Raw genomic sequence first — 15,216 nt, 5'->3', positions numbered from 1 at the left:
TTTTCTCTGTGTTATTTTTGATGGCATATTTCTTTTTTTATATTTATGTATAATATATATTACTTTGTGTTATTTCTCGGGGTTTTATTCGTTTCACAACTAGCCGGAGTATTAATTACTAGGCACGTTTCGTACGTATGTGTGCGGCATGCGGCATGTGTATGTACGTCTGTGTGTGTATGTGGTGCGTGTGTATGTATGCCTGTCACACATAAAATACGTGTTGATCTGTAAGATCTTGGGTAGACGCGCATGCAGTTTCGCATGGGAGAAGGCATCCCTGTCGTTTTCTCTCTTTCTCTCTTTTCTCTCTTTTTTGTTTTTTTTTATTTTATTTTATTTATTTATTTTTTTTCGTTCTTATCCGCGCCTTCGAGATGCATGCTATTATATTCTGCGTATAAGAGTATCCTCCGTTGCTTTGAAACCCGGAAGGTCGGCGTCATTTGTGCGGGCATCGACATAATACGAGCGTACTCGTACTATTTCGTAAACGGCGAACTCGGTAAGAAAAACGTTTCTGCTTCTATTTCAATGTAACTGCGATCTTACATCTCTGTGCACCTCGACCATCGGCATGGGCACAACAATCTTCATACGATGTTTTATTTTATTTTGAACAAGGAGAACTTGTATGAACGGTAATCATTACACGGAGTGGTCGCTCGTGGTGCACGTGGCGGTATCTTTTTGTCGAGAACTGAAAATGATTTTCTGTTAAGATTTCTGTTAATAAAGGTATCACTAATTTTCACAATTACGCAAAAATAAGACGTCTTATAGATTGGGGATTACTCTTGGGGAACGCAAGTATTTAAAGAGCAAATGTTTAATATTTGTGATAATTGCATGATATAATAATTATGATTAAGAGTTTCATTTTTATAGTTATTATTCTGTGATGTTCAGTCATAATAATTATATTTATAGTTCTACCAAAAAATTATACATAGTTGACACGAAATTTTAGTTAATAATATTAATAATTTCTATAATAGATCTAATACTAATAATTTCTGATAATAGATTCTGGTAATTGCAATCGTTTTTTTTCTCAATGCAGTAGATGATAAATTGTTATTTTTCTTGGATAAATATTAAATGAAATTTCTTGAATAATATGTCGACATTTCGAAAATCGCAAGGATTAAATTTATCCGTGCAAAATTAATTAATTAATCAAGCATAGTTTTCAACAAACAACATCGCCACGTTCGCCAGCAGTGCGCCAATTACCGAACGCCCTGTACGTACTTATCTTCACTTGCGTTACATATAATTCATCTGCCCGAATAACATAAGATGTGACGACGACTTTTTCTCTTTCAAATCTCACGCGTTGTTTTTTTTTTTTTATTCCGTATTAAAACGTAGGCGATATCGCGATAAACTACGGTCGTTTAAAATTCGTATTGGTTCTAAGCGATTTTTTTTTATTTGCTCGTAACTGTCCCTCTCAATCCGTGAGACGATTAATGCGAGATCTATCCGGAGTCAGTCTCGAAACGACAACAGGTCGATGCCCGGGCGATGCGCCGCGCGTTCTCGGCTCTTTCGTGCGCGAGATCGGATGTCGATCGTACGGACGACGGGCAGAATATCGTATGAAATAAGATCAGGAGTTATCACGCCAAGAATAAATCTGACAGCGCGAAGTTGTAATCAGAAATTACAATTCGAGCAGGGCAAATCACGATAACGTCAAAAATGACGTTAAAGTGAATCATGACTGATTGAAAAAGGATTTAACAATCATTTTGAAATCATTTTGGAGTCATTTTGACGTCATTTTGGTATTATTATGATTTGTATTCTGTTTCGAAGTGGTTAAGTAAGTCCTCAGTAATTGTTGTCTATATGATTGAAGTAAATCTTTAAAGCTATGACAAATCTTAAAGAGCATAGCAATTCAAGGAACACATAAAAGTCAACAAAAAATTAAAATGACGTCAAAATGATGATTTTTGGTTACAAAATTTGACTATTTTATTTAAACATCATTTTGACTTTCTCTTGACTTGGTGTGTTCCTTGGAAATAGCAGCGAGCTTTCACTCAATCGTGTCTTCCGATTGTGCCCTTCATAATGTAATCAATTATATTGTAAATAATTTTAATTTTATCAAAATCATCGAAGAGATTTCAACGATCGCTACAATTTTCCTCTGGACAATCTCGCGCTGTCGCATCCTACAATGTGAAATACTCGGTAAACGTCGCATTGGATCTTCGAGAAGACTTCCACGGTTTTCCTTGGCCTTTTTACATGATTCGCGATCCTTGGCGTGGTTCACCCTCGATTTTTGGCGCGTCCGCGTTAACAACAAGAAACGAAGACAACAAGAAAATTTTTGCAAAGAAATAAGAGAACTTTCTTTCTCTCTTTCTCTTTGTCTCTCTTTTCTGTTCTCTCCGCGCGGTCCACGATTATGACCTCTGACCTCGGATTTTTGATTTTTGGTTTCTCTGTTTTTTTTTAAGTTGACTAATACCGGACAGCAATCGATGCCAAATGTAAAAGAGCCCCAAACGAGTACTGACTTGTAACACGCACAACGCACGCACAAAACGTATAACCGACCCGCAGGTAATTATCTAACGGAATTAATCATATTTACGTATTATATCCTACGATTGTGCCTTTTTTTTCGTTCACTTATTGCGATTCACGACTCATCATTGCGCTCTCTCTCTCTCTCTCTCTCTTTCTCTTATTCTTTCTCTCTTTCTGTCCGTCTTTTTCTCTTTCTCTCTTTCTATGGCTCTCTATCTCTCTCTCTCTCTCTCTCTCTCTCTCTCTTATCCATCTCTTTCTCTCACGCGCCTTTTCTCTTTCACTTTTCTTTCATCGTTCACTATATTCTGCATTTCCATGATTTACGCTCATTACGTCTCTTATCGTTCATCGTCTCGTTCATAATCATGCTCTCTCTTCTCTCACATCGTTATTACGCATGCACATTATTCGCACATATACGCATGACATAGAAAAAAAAGACGAAATTCGACTCGCGATCATCCGATCGTACGATCGTGGTGTATCGAAGTGCGTCTTCGTCGCAAAAAAACGTTCACCGATGGTTCAACGAAACGCGAAGTCCAAATGTGAATTAAATTGAATACTTGAAGTGTTAATTTGATAAAATTAATAAATGTAACTGTTAATTATGCGTTAAGATATTGCACATATAGAGGACGGTCTTTAAATACTCTAAAAGATTTTAAGAGATGATTAACTTAAGACAAAAATTTTATGTATGTAAAATGCCTTAGTTTTAAAGATATATCTATGAAAAAATGTAATTTTTTCCTCAAATTTTGTAAACTATTCGGATTATTTGGAACTATATGTTCTTGGAATATACACAAAATTTTATAAAAATAACCCAAATGGTTTTTGAAAAAAAAAGATGATATTTTTGCTTCCACTTTCCTTCCCTCCATCTTGTATCTTTAAAATTAAGTCATTTTGGACATACCAAGTTCTCATCTTAAATTAATGTGAGGAATCTTTTAAAATATTAGAATACTTTCACTGGAAGGACTACTCCCCTGTATAATTATCTAATATAAGAATTAGTGTATAATTCTTAATCAGTTAGAGAAATTTCAGAGTCGCCAAATAGTATGATAAAAATTAATGAATAATTTTTTACTTTCATAATAATTTTATTAGAAAAATAAATAATATTAATGAATATGTACAATGAACAATCAATCATGAGGCAATATTGGACTTTGCGTGATCCGTGTTTTCAAGTATCATCACTCTGTTATCTCTTTTTCGCAATTCATTCTTCCTCCAATCTCATTATTCGGACCTTCACATCGAGACGCCACTTTCTACGATCATCGCTCTCGTTGTCAGAAAAAGCATCCACAGCGACGGCATACTGCAAACGAGAAAGTGTATCATGATACACGACACTTTCAACATCCGGTACTGGACAACTTCCGGTCTGCACCAAGCACCAAGAATCAAATTTTAAAAATGTATCTCTGTACATACGATCAAGTGTACATAGTCGATATGCGATTTTCGAAATTCTTATATTATTATCGTTCTCTACACCCTTATACATCTATATGTGTCTCTATGTATTGTACGTCGTATCTACAAGCGCGTAAGTATCTGTATGTGTCGTTGTGTACTTTATACACGTTTTTGCATCAAAAACACGCGTCACCTCGCGAGGTACCGGAACTGAGACATCACTGGACGATCGCGTGGGATGCTTCTTCTCAACGAGAGCGCGCAAAAACAAAGCACGATTCATCCTACGATGCCAAGAGTGCGTCGCGCCAGCATGCGGAAGGACACCCGACGCGGCGGTCCACGTCCTCCAGGGGAAATCAGCTCCTGTGAGACCGCTGGCGCGACGCCGCGAGGCAGAGCCGGGTCGGCCGGCCGGCCGGCGCGACGTTCTTGGTCCGACCGTTGATTCCACGTGTCTGAACGAACAGGCAACTGCCCCTGTGCCAGCGGAACGCACTGTCGTGGGGTCAGCGGGCGTCCTCGGGGGAGGGGGCCACCCTCACGAGCCATCCGCCGACCATCAGCAGCGTCCGGAGAACGCACTCGACGCTCTGCTAGACGAGTTGCAGACCTTCTCCCGACCAAGCTCACAAATGGGCCACGTGTCAAGCAGCCTGTCGGTGCATCCGGGTTCGAACACGCTCCTGGCCGACATCGGCCGCACCTCCAGTCTCCGAGATACGCCGAGCGTCGCGACCACCGGTGGCAGTGGACGCGCGCCCAACATCAGCGATATCGGTCGAAAGGGCAGCGTGGATTCCTCCAGCGGTACCTTGACCGCACCCACCGTCGGCCTGATGGGCTTGCCCGGGATGGCACCGGGCGGCACTCTACGTCGTCTGCATTCATATCCCTCGAGCTCAGACACTGATACCTCACCACCTATCGCTAGGCTGCAGGCGCTGTCGTTGGATCAACAGGTATTGCAGCAACAGCAGCAAACACAGCCAGGCATGCCGGTGCTACCACAGAACTTTTTGCCCGGACAAAAGCCGCCAGTACCGGAACGGAACGCCGAGCTGCTGCAGCTGGCGACCGCCAGAAGAGTACCGCCGCCACCACCGCCGCGCACCAGTTCCCGATCGCCTCTGGCAAGTCCTACCAGCCCGCAGTTGCCGCCCAGAAATCATCCGTGCAATCTGCAGAGCGGCAACGCGACCTTGCGCCGACCCTCGCGCAACAACAGTCTCGTCGGCAAAGAGGGTAAGCCGCCGATGGCTCTACCACCGAATGCAACTATCCTGTCCACCGTGGACCAAGTCGCTGCGTCCTCGTTAGCCCCAACCGCGCCAGGCGTCGCCGGGCCGCATAATTCGTCATCCTCGCAATCTTCCGCGGTGTTGTCAACCAGTAACTCCAGCTCTTGTGAGAGCGTCAATTCGCAGGAAGGACTGCAAAGCAAGCGCGGTCGCCAGGAACAACTGGAGCAACGACATCAGGAGCTTCTCAGGAAGCAGAAGGCTCTGCAGGAGCAGTACGCCCGGCTACAACAACTGCAAAGAAACGCGGCAGGTCTCACCACTGTACCACCAGCACCGCCTGATCTCCTAAAGAAGACTGGTTCCGAGAGTAATCTCCTGGCGAAGATGGGCCTCGGCCTGAGTACGGCAAGTTCCGGATCCCTCACCAGCCTCAGCATTAAGCCTCAAATCTCGCAGGAGATCACGATCGACGGTGGTAACCAAGTAGCCAAGGTGGAGATCATCAACGGACAAACGATTCCAACGACCGGGACGGCGTCGACCAACGGCCAGGTCTCTGGTACCACGTCCACAACAGTGGTATCGAGTACGACCACCGGATCAGCTACCACCGTCACTACGTCCACCACGACCACCAGCAAGGTCTATGAGACGGACATTCTGTGACCGAGAAGCCGCTCGCTGATCGGCTGCTCGACCGTCAAGGTTGCCACTGAAATCGCGCTAGCGAGTTAACACGGCGAGGTCGCAAGACTGCTATTCTTGGTCCTCGGACAACAATCCCCAGGCAGATTGTTCGTTAAATGAGACGAGTAAGAAGAAGGGAATGAAATACAAAACCGGAGAAAATTGGAGTTCGACAACAAGGAATTGCTAGAATTAAGAAGACCAAATTGGCTGGCGGATAGGAAAGAACGCGAACCGAAGAACAGGAAGAATAGAAGGTGGAGGAAGATTGCTGCTTCCGGTATTCTGAACGACGAGGACGTCGCCGTACGCGGGCGCTTGGAGCGTCTCTTGGAAAGTAGAGTACAGCGTAGGGATTCAGCGCTAGAGACGCGAGTAATAATACCGCACTAATCGTTATGATTAAATATAGTATTAATGATTGAAAAAAAAAGAACGCGCGGCGCGAGGAAACCTTTCGATACGCGGACGCGCGACGAAGCGTCGACGTCTACCTAGAAAACGAAAGAGAGAAGAAGAAAAGAAGAAATAGAAACGTGACGCGAATCTCGCATCACGTAGCATGTTCAAGGCGGGCAGGCGGGCTATACCCCGGTTCTCGCGTCTTGCCATCGGTCTCTCAATCTTTAATCCTCCAACTTTGATTTCGGAAACGTGCCAAGTTCTCGACTTGGCTCGTACACGTCCCAGGTAGAGTTCTAAAAAATCAGAAATGTGACATAAGAAGGGATAATCTGTTATCTGCTAAAGAGTATTATAGTCTAATTGGCTATCATAATAAGGAACTAAAATGGCACTGTGATTACGTGATTTATAAAGCCAATCAGTATCCATATTAGGTGCCCATAAAGAACTAATATGATAGCAGCGAACTAATTAGATTAATCGACCCAATGTCATTTCTCTGATTTTCTAGAACTGTAGTCCCAGATAACAAGCTGATGTTATTTGTTGTCATTTTGATGACATTAGACATTAGAAAAATGACATCAGCTTGTTACTTGGTATCCACGCATTCGTACCTCTCGCAACGTCTGTGTGCCAAATATTAGAACAAAAGAGGAAACGCAGTACTCGTGTACTTTTTTCTAAGATAATTATACACTCATAATTATCCGGCTATTCGTTCTTTCTTCATCATAGTAGGGCGAGCGTAAGGTTCTACGTAGGTGATCATCGTATATAAATATTATACATATATACATACGTATTATATATATAAATATATACATACACGCGCTACACTACGCGCGGATGGGAAGGAGATTTATATGAATATATACACGTAAGTGGAGATATAGGTAGGTAGAGCTAAGTACATAATATATAAAATTGTATATTTCATATACATGAAATATATAACTCTGCAGTCGTACACATATACACGCCGCACACAAAGCTGCAGAACGATTTCTTTTTTCGGATGACGATGAAGTGACACGTATAGAAACGCGTTTTGTACACGACGACGGTCCTAACGTGCACTGCAGACGTGACTTTTATCAGAAAAAACTTATTAGAGCAATTGTCTACCGTATGTGTATAAAATATACACGCATCCAGCCACATGAATATATATAATATGCATATATATAATATATATTATATACAATATATATTATATATCTATTTATTATATACAAGATGCGTAGCGATCGACGTTATTCTCATTACTGATAAGGAATTTACGGATGACACTAGCGAGAAAAACGCGATTTATTCAGGAGATATGAAAGAATATGAAAGGACACGGATACAGTGGAAGTGAGAAGCTGGCACAATACGAGATGATCGACAAAAAGATCCAGAAGGGACCAGGAAAGCGGTAATAAGGTGCAAGGAACAAATTCCTTAGATCGAATCACCAATCTGACGAATCACTATCTCTCTCCAGATTCTCAATTTTATTTCTATTTCGACATGTAGGACCATTATTTAAAAACTTATTAGAGTTGAACAATTCTCTTGTAGATAATAAAATCAGAGAAAAATCTAGAAGAAGAAAAATACACATAATGAAGAAAATGAGTCTGCAATTTTTACTTCACATTTACTTTTTCAACTTTGTCGAAAAATGTTTTTATTTAAAGTCCATTATTTTTGAAGTCTTCTAATGGTAACAATTTCTTCTACTAAATCTTTACAGTAACGAGTCATGGATTAAAAGAAAGAAAAAGAGAGAGACAATTAATTGATTCGGAATTAGCGTGAATTAATAGTGGAATCAGTGTCGATATAATTGATTCGAAACAATGTGGCTGATAATGATCGAGAGACATGGCAAGACGCGTGATAGACCTGCCGGCGAACTTTTCCGGCGGCCAAAGGTGTGCGTTAGGAAGGATATTGCTCAATATTTGCCAACCCGAACGCAGCTCCGCTACATACATCTCGTAACTGACGCCGTGCAACATGCATCCCGCGTCGGATTATTTAGATCGCAATCATTAGCTAATTATTACCTTGCGCCCTACTATCAGATGACGATCGTCAAGTCATCGAGCTTCATCGTCTCTCCATTGTCACGATTGCCGAAGGATCGAGCGTTTTGCGATCAAAGTGGCAAATCGACATTTCGTGATCGAACTGTTATTCCTTACAGAATTCAATTTATTCCTTACAGAAATTCAATTTAAAATTGAAAGACAGTGATTAATTACTTATTTTGAGTAGATATTAAAAGCATTATTATCCTTTGCTTTTAATATCTACTCAGAATAAATAATTAATCACTACCAATTTAATATTAAAAAGTAGTGATTAATTATTTATTTTAAGTATTAAAAACACTGAATAATACTTTTAATATCTACTAGGAAAAAGTAATTAATCACTTCCTTCTAGCAGTAAATTTCTGTGAGGAATGCTAATAATTGGCATACTAATATTCGCTGATAATTAAGTTTTTAACACGATCGAAGAAGAAATGGCCCATTAATTAAGAAGCTCGCACATAAGTACAATTGAAGTCTAAGAAATTGATATTAATGAGAATTTAATGTAACAATCCATCGCGAGAACTTCGTGCGTCACCTTGATCGTTTTTCGAGTACGATCGCCGATTTTGCGCTATTTTATCGCAGCTTATACCGCACAAACTCGTCATTGCGCCTTCTGGACAACGCAAATATTTATATATACATCCCTCCGAAATTCCGAGTGAAGTATCTAAAGGTATGCTCTCCTCTCAGAGATACCTTGGATTCTGTTTGCGTTGTTTAGATCTAGTGCTCGATGCAGTCGCATATCTTGCTCGAGAAGGGCCTAACAGCTGACACACATTCGCGTATATACGTATTTATTTATCTTATACGCTTCCATACCTTACTTTAACCCGGTCTGCCGTAGATCGATTCGACAAGGCTTTCGTATCAACCCTCGGATGCGTTCGCGGATTTTATTTCGACAAACGGATGATTTTCTCGAGATCGCCTAGAGATCGCGCATTTTATTGGATTCTTTAGCGAATCATATCTTCTTCAAAGCGAATGGGATATTGCCGATTATCGAAAAATTGTAGAATAAAATTTTTTAACTGTCGATTGTCAAATGAATCAATGATGAGAATCGGTGTTCTATATTTGACTGTTTTCTAATTCGTAGATTCCTTTCGTTAAATTACCTAGTTGATAGTTAAATAAGAATTAGGAAATTATTGAACATAAGAATTAGGAAATTATTGAAAATTGTTATTAGGAATATTAGGATCATTAGGAGTGGATCATGCGCATGTTGTCTCTAAGCAAGATCGCGAACTGATAATTGCGTCGATATAGTTAGTACACGTGACGCGCCTTTTGCTATTCGCTGAAAAAAGAGAATGGAAATTAGTATTAGCGCATCTCGCGATCGAAAGCTCGTTGATCTTATGATTTGTTGGTAGCAATATTAGTGTAATAAGCGACGTGGGCCTCCATTGTCGTGATCGATTAATATTTATCTCGCAGTCGAGAAGAAAGCTGCTTATCGCAAAGCGGAGTAACGATTGGTCGCATCCGGGGGTTGAAACGCGCGGCGAAAAGGCATACCCTATTTATTTTTTACTGTCACACATGTACGAACACACAAAAATACACACGTACACGCAATCCGGAGCACGTCTTTATAGGGAAATAATAATTACCTTACACGCAGTAAGAGTATACTAAGGATAAGGCGAATGATAATGATTGATAAACGAACATTACGATTTGCGAGTGCTTATCAAGTATTATAACGAAGCGAGACAGTTCTTTCTTCAGCGCGAGGACGAAGATAGAAGCGAAAAAAAAGGGAAATTAAAAAAAAAGCGAAAATATCTCGTTCTTTTTTCTGTTCCATTCTCTTCCTTTTTTTCATGCAAATCATCAGGTTTGTGATATCGTTCCACGATTGTAACTTACAGCGTGGCGCCACAATCATAATGTTACATTTGTATAAAGCTACTTTGAACGGTGCATTTTCGTTCGCAGTGATACGCCGAGTATCGATAGAGCCGTTATATTCGTTTAATCGCTAGGTATCAATCGATCTCCCTATTCTCATCCATACTTATCCCCATCTCCATTCTCCTCCCAAGCGAAGACAAAGCGTTTCGCAGGACAGATGCGCATTGTCCGATTTTGCGTTTTTTTTCCTCCCTTCCTCTGTTTTCTCCGTAAACGCGAATTAGCGAAAGGTCATTAGTGTAATGTTTTCTGACGAATCCTGTACGCCAAATCGAATTGACTTGTTACATTTGTAAATGTTTGTAAGTACTACCGTACGTAATAAAATAATCGAGTAATAATCATCGAATTGCCCTGACGACCACCGTGTGTCTGTTATCCAATCGATTAAACCTTATGAACAACGAATAAAGCAAATCATTACATACTGCAGCATAGTCTCACTCTTATTCTATAGGATGTCCTATAAAAGAGGAGCAGCGGACTGTTCTCGGAAAAGAATCCACTTCCCTGACGAAGATCAGAACTGACAATTATTGGACAGAACAGATTATAGACAAATGGGCTCCGATTCTGAATTACCTGTATTTTCTTATTAATCCTTTGTAGATCGGCGACCCCGGGCTCATCCCTTTGGGCTCATTCCTTTTTACTTCATAAATTGCTTGTTCAAGTTTCATAAAAACTTGGTTTATGAATTTATGGCTAATTTGATGATGCTTTATTCGAATCTGAGGTAAAAAATAAAAAATTCAAAATAGTGGATTCTATATGGTGGACAGAATTTTAAAAACATATTTGATTATATAAGATTCGATTTTAGGGAGTTTTTAATTTTTTCCAGTTTTGCTTTATTTGAAGCTCATCAATGCTATGTGAAGCGTAAATATAATAGTTATTGATTTCTAAACTTTTTTAAATTTTGATTACGAACTCTGTGACATTAGATCCTCTTTCATAGAGATTATAATACTTTTGACATTTTCCAGTTTTAGACTACATTCAGAGACCAAGAGAGAATCTCTTAAAAATCGAATCTTATGATATTAGAAAATTTATAGAAAATAAGATTTTCAAAATTATTTTACGTTTGTTCGCGTTGCTTAAACTTTTTATATTCAGAAACTTCTCTTCGCCCGAATATTTATTTATTTCACTTTAAGTGTAAAAATTTTTGGTTAAATGCAGACCTTTTGTTAGGAAACTCCAGTTCTCAAAAGGTAAACATCTCTTCACAATTTATCTGTTTTATCAATTTAATTCATTTTTCTAATCTCTAAACGATGCTTTTAAGGGAGAATAATATTTATCGAGGTAAGCAACTTTTCTTTAAGGAATAAAATAAAAATATTTAACATATCCAAATCTTTTATTATCGGCTTATTATATTATATATTACTATTACGTTTGGGATGATGGATTGAAAAAATGGAAGAATAATTACTAATTATATCAACGAAAAAGAAAATACGAGATATTTATTTATTTATATTTACGTTTTATCCGTTTCCGAAGAAATGCCATGGGCCTGTTTAATACCTTCCGCTACAATTTCACGTTCCTGCTGTAATTCTTTGTACGATTGCAAGAGCTTTTGGATCTTATCCTTTTTTAGTGATTCGAGGCGTACGTAATGCATAACGAAGTTCACATCGTCCGTGTTCTCGCACTGCTCAACTGCCGACTTGGTTGTAGGATGAACCATATAGTACAGACGTATCAGCAGCGCAGCATCCTTGATCCGATTGGTCTCGATCATTTCATACAATAGATTGTCGATGTTACTCGTCCACACTAGATGAAATACCATCGGGCCGAAGTGACGCGTGGATCTTAAGACGTCGAAATGACTCTTGGCATTTATGTGTTCGTAGACTTCTTGAGTGACCGCTTGGTAATCCGGATCGTCCGGCTCAAATTGCGTGCATGCGCGGTCCAGTATGAACTCGTACTCGTTACGATTTAACAAATCCTGTGAAAAATACGGCAATATATCAATGTTTATTTCATGCAAGCATTCTCTTCTTTCCTATTCTTAAGGCTTCTGTTAACTCATTATTATCTCAGAAACAAAAAAATATACAAATTCTATAAAAATATATTAATATGGAAATATGTTATTATAAAATAATACTTATAATCAACTTGTAAAGTATACCGAAAATCCCTTTTATGTCATTAATAAATAATATATAGAAATGAATTATGCTGAAATATAAGTGACGTTCACAGCTATGAAAAAATACAAATTAATAATATATATATATATATATATATATATATATATATATATAATTAAATATAAAAATGTATATAATTTAGTTTCTCCCAAAAACAAGAAGATAATTTTCGACATATTTTCTTAAATTTTAAATCTATACATAAATTTAGCAAAGATACTAGATACAAATTAGAGACAATGTATGTACCTTGAAGTATTCGCCTTCAAACATCTTTGGTTTTTGTAGTTCCCTTTCTGGTTTTGGTAAAAAGATTTGTATCATTCTATCTCGTTCTTTCCAAGAGGCATGTCTTAATGTACCATCCAGTTCTCTAACTACTATTGATCTTTGTTTATCCTTAAGACCGTATGTGATATCAGTAAAGACGTATTTAGCAGTATCATGACTCTGTAGCGCAGGATCCTCACATAACAGCTCAGACGGTTCCACTCTTTGTTTTACCACTGGTGGCATTTGCAAATATTTCTTCGCTCTATGTTCGGCCTCTTTTCTAGCTTCCTCGAGTTGTTCATCTGTCAGGAATTTAAACTGTGGTAATTCTTGTTTATGTCCATCTTTGCGAGTTCGAAAGACTTTATTATAGTCCAATGTTGTTAATGTCTGCAGACATTCCTGAATTTCTTTATTAAAAAAGAATGATGCTGGATCTCTTTCCATTGGATCTGTAAAAAGTTACATGAAGATCAATAAATCTATTTTAATAAATTTGAAAAAAGCAATAAGACTTAATACACTTTACATTAATAACGGAATAATACTAGGAATGTTTATGTGTATGATTTGAATGGCAAGGAATAAAAAAATAAGAATTATAAATTAAATGACTTATGATATATGTATATATATATATATATATAGAAAATTAAATTTATCACATAAAAGAATAAAATGAAGAAGCTATAATTACATCATATAATTTCAATTATACAGCAACAATTTCCATTAACTTTATTATCCGTGGCATAGTAAAAGGATAACCTAAAAATTATATCCGGCTCATGATAGAATAATAAATACCTGGTTCAACGTTCGTCGAGGCGAAGCCACGGTAATTCAAGATTGTACGTGAATACGAACGACGCAAAAGTTTACTTATGTGATGAGAAAGCATGATAATTTTTAACAAGCAACAGATAACAATAGTCTCACTTCACTCCATTCTACTTTGCTCCACCAAGGTACCAATTTACCAATACTGAATGCTCCCAGAATTGCGTTCCAAATTCGACCAATCCGAGTACTAGTTTATCCTTGTTCACTGAATGTTGAACAAGGATAAAACTACTTGACAGATCGAGTTTTAGAACGCACTCCAAGAAAACAAGTATGAAGTATCGTGTGCAGCAGATATTTGTTTATATTGTGGATGTAACAGGTTTCGCGATTTCAATAACAAATTTCAATAATAATAAAATATTATTGATAAAATAAAAATTCTACAATTAATATCTCTATTCGTGGAACAAAGAAACATTTTTTTTCTGTAAGATTCATTCATTTCTTGAAAAAACGCGTCAGCTAGTATATATATATATTTTTTTTTAATTTTTGTGATTGTGTAGGCTAGATTCAACTCCATTGAAAATTTTATTACAAGCTGTATTCCCCATTAACATTTTTTATGTTATTTGCAGCATTCAATGTGAATTTTATCTATATTTTAAAATAAAAATATGGAATATACGTTAGAAGATGCTTTCGAATTGTTGGTAGAGAGAAAGAAAGAACAGGAAAAAAATATTGAAGATCTGATAAATAAACTATCGAACAATGAAGTCTTCACAATAAAATCATCCAGTTCGTTGGATGACATGAGAATCAGACAGAACAAGTTGCATGACAGCTTGTGTAAGGAAATTCGACAGGTGAATCCTGAAGATTATCCAATTTTGAGAACATCTGACTTGCGTGCAGAAATGTTAATCGAGCTGGAGGCAGAGATTTATGACATGCAAAAGCTCCTTGATAATCAGCAACAAAAGCTTTCTGATATCCAGGAGGACATTGCATAGTAAGTACAGCAATACATAAGTTTCATTATCTTCATCAGTTTCTTTAGTATCATTGTGTTTATTGCAGTTTGAGAAATAAGAAAAATGGACTGAATAAAATGCAGGAAGTTTATTTGGATATTACAGAAACCTTTGTAAACATAACTTACAAGAAGGAATTCACCTTAGTGAAACATTTATTTTCCAAAATAAAGGATGATTTGGTATGAAAAGTTGACTCATTATCACTGAATTATAATATAACTGTAACAAGTACAGCTTTTCTTTTGATGTATCCTTGAAAAAAAAAAGAAAGAGAAAAAAAGAACATCACAACAAGGATTTCTGTTTTTGTATAGTCTTATTAAAAATTCTCGCAAAGATTTTTATAAACGTGTATTATCTTCATTATTTTTTGTTTTTCCAATATTTGTCTGTAACCATATAAAAACAAGTACTTTTTTCTTTTTTCGCAATTATTTGGGGATCATTTTATTTTCTTATGTATTTTTCATGGAAATCGAAAATTATATATGCTAATGATGTTATACTCAAGGAAAAATTGGTACATTGAAATAGTAACAAAATTCTTATTCGTTATGAAATCGCTGTCAGGTATATATATATATAT

The 15,216-nt window shown here is 37.8% G+C and overlaps 3 protein-coding genes across 3 annotated transcripts in view; 2 read left to right on the top strand and 1 right to left on the bottom strand.

The window, feature by feature from the left end:
- The window catches only part of LOC105623429, a 247,627-nt gene extending 241,724 nt beyond the window's left edge, over nt 1-5,903 (top strand). The window contains 1 exon segment of the mRNA XM_012204820.1: nt 4,464-5,903. Coding sequence (XP_012060210.1) covers nt 4,464-5,903 — 1,440 coding nt within the window.
- Nucleotides 5,904-11,843: 5,940 nt separating this feature from the next.
- LOC105623428 (28S ribosomal protein S22, mitochondrial) lies at nt 11,844-13,705 on the bottom strand. Its single transcript, XM_012204819.1, has 3 exons — nt 13,612-13,705; nt 12,781-13,256; nt 11,844-12,323 (listed from the first exon to the last, which is right to left on the bottom strand). The coding sequence occupies exons 1-3, from the start codon at nt 13,703-13,705 to the stop codon at nt 11,844-11,846; spliced, it is 1,050 nt and encodes a 349-aa protein (XP_012060209.1).
- A 562-nt stretch (nt 13,706-14,267) lies between these two features.
- LOC105623414 overlaps nt 14,268-15,216 on the top strand; it is a 3,400-nt gene continuing 2,451 nt past the window's right edge. Inside the window, exons 1-2 of the mRNA XM_012204807.1 lie at nt 14,268-14,605; nt 14,674-14,809. Of these exons, the coding sequence (XP_012060197.1) occupies nt 14,268-14,605; nt 14,674-14,809 (474 nt within the window). The remainder of the gene's footprint in view (nt 14,606-14,673; nt 14,810-15,216) is intronic.

This window comes from Atta cephalotes (genome assembly GCF_000143395.1).
Source record: "Atta cephalotes unplaced genomic scaffold scaffold00057, whole genome shotgun sequence".
In the NCBI taxonomy this organism is placed as follows: domain Eukaryota; kingdom Metazoa; phylum Arthropoda; class Insecta; order Hymenoptera; family Formicidae; genus Atta; species Atta cephalotes.
Note: the sequence above shows the minus strand (reverse complement) of the source record. Positions and strands in the feature narration are given on the sequence as shown.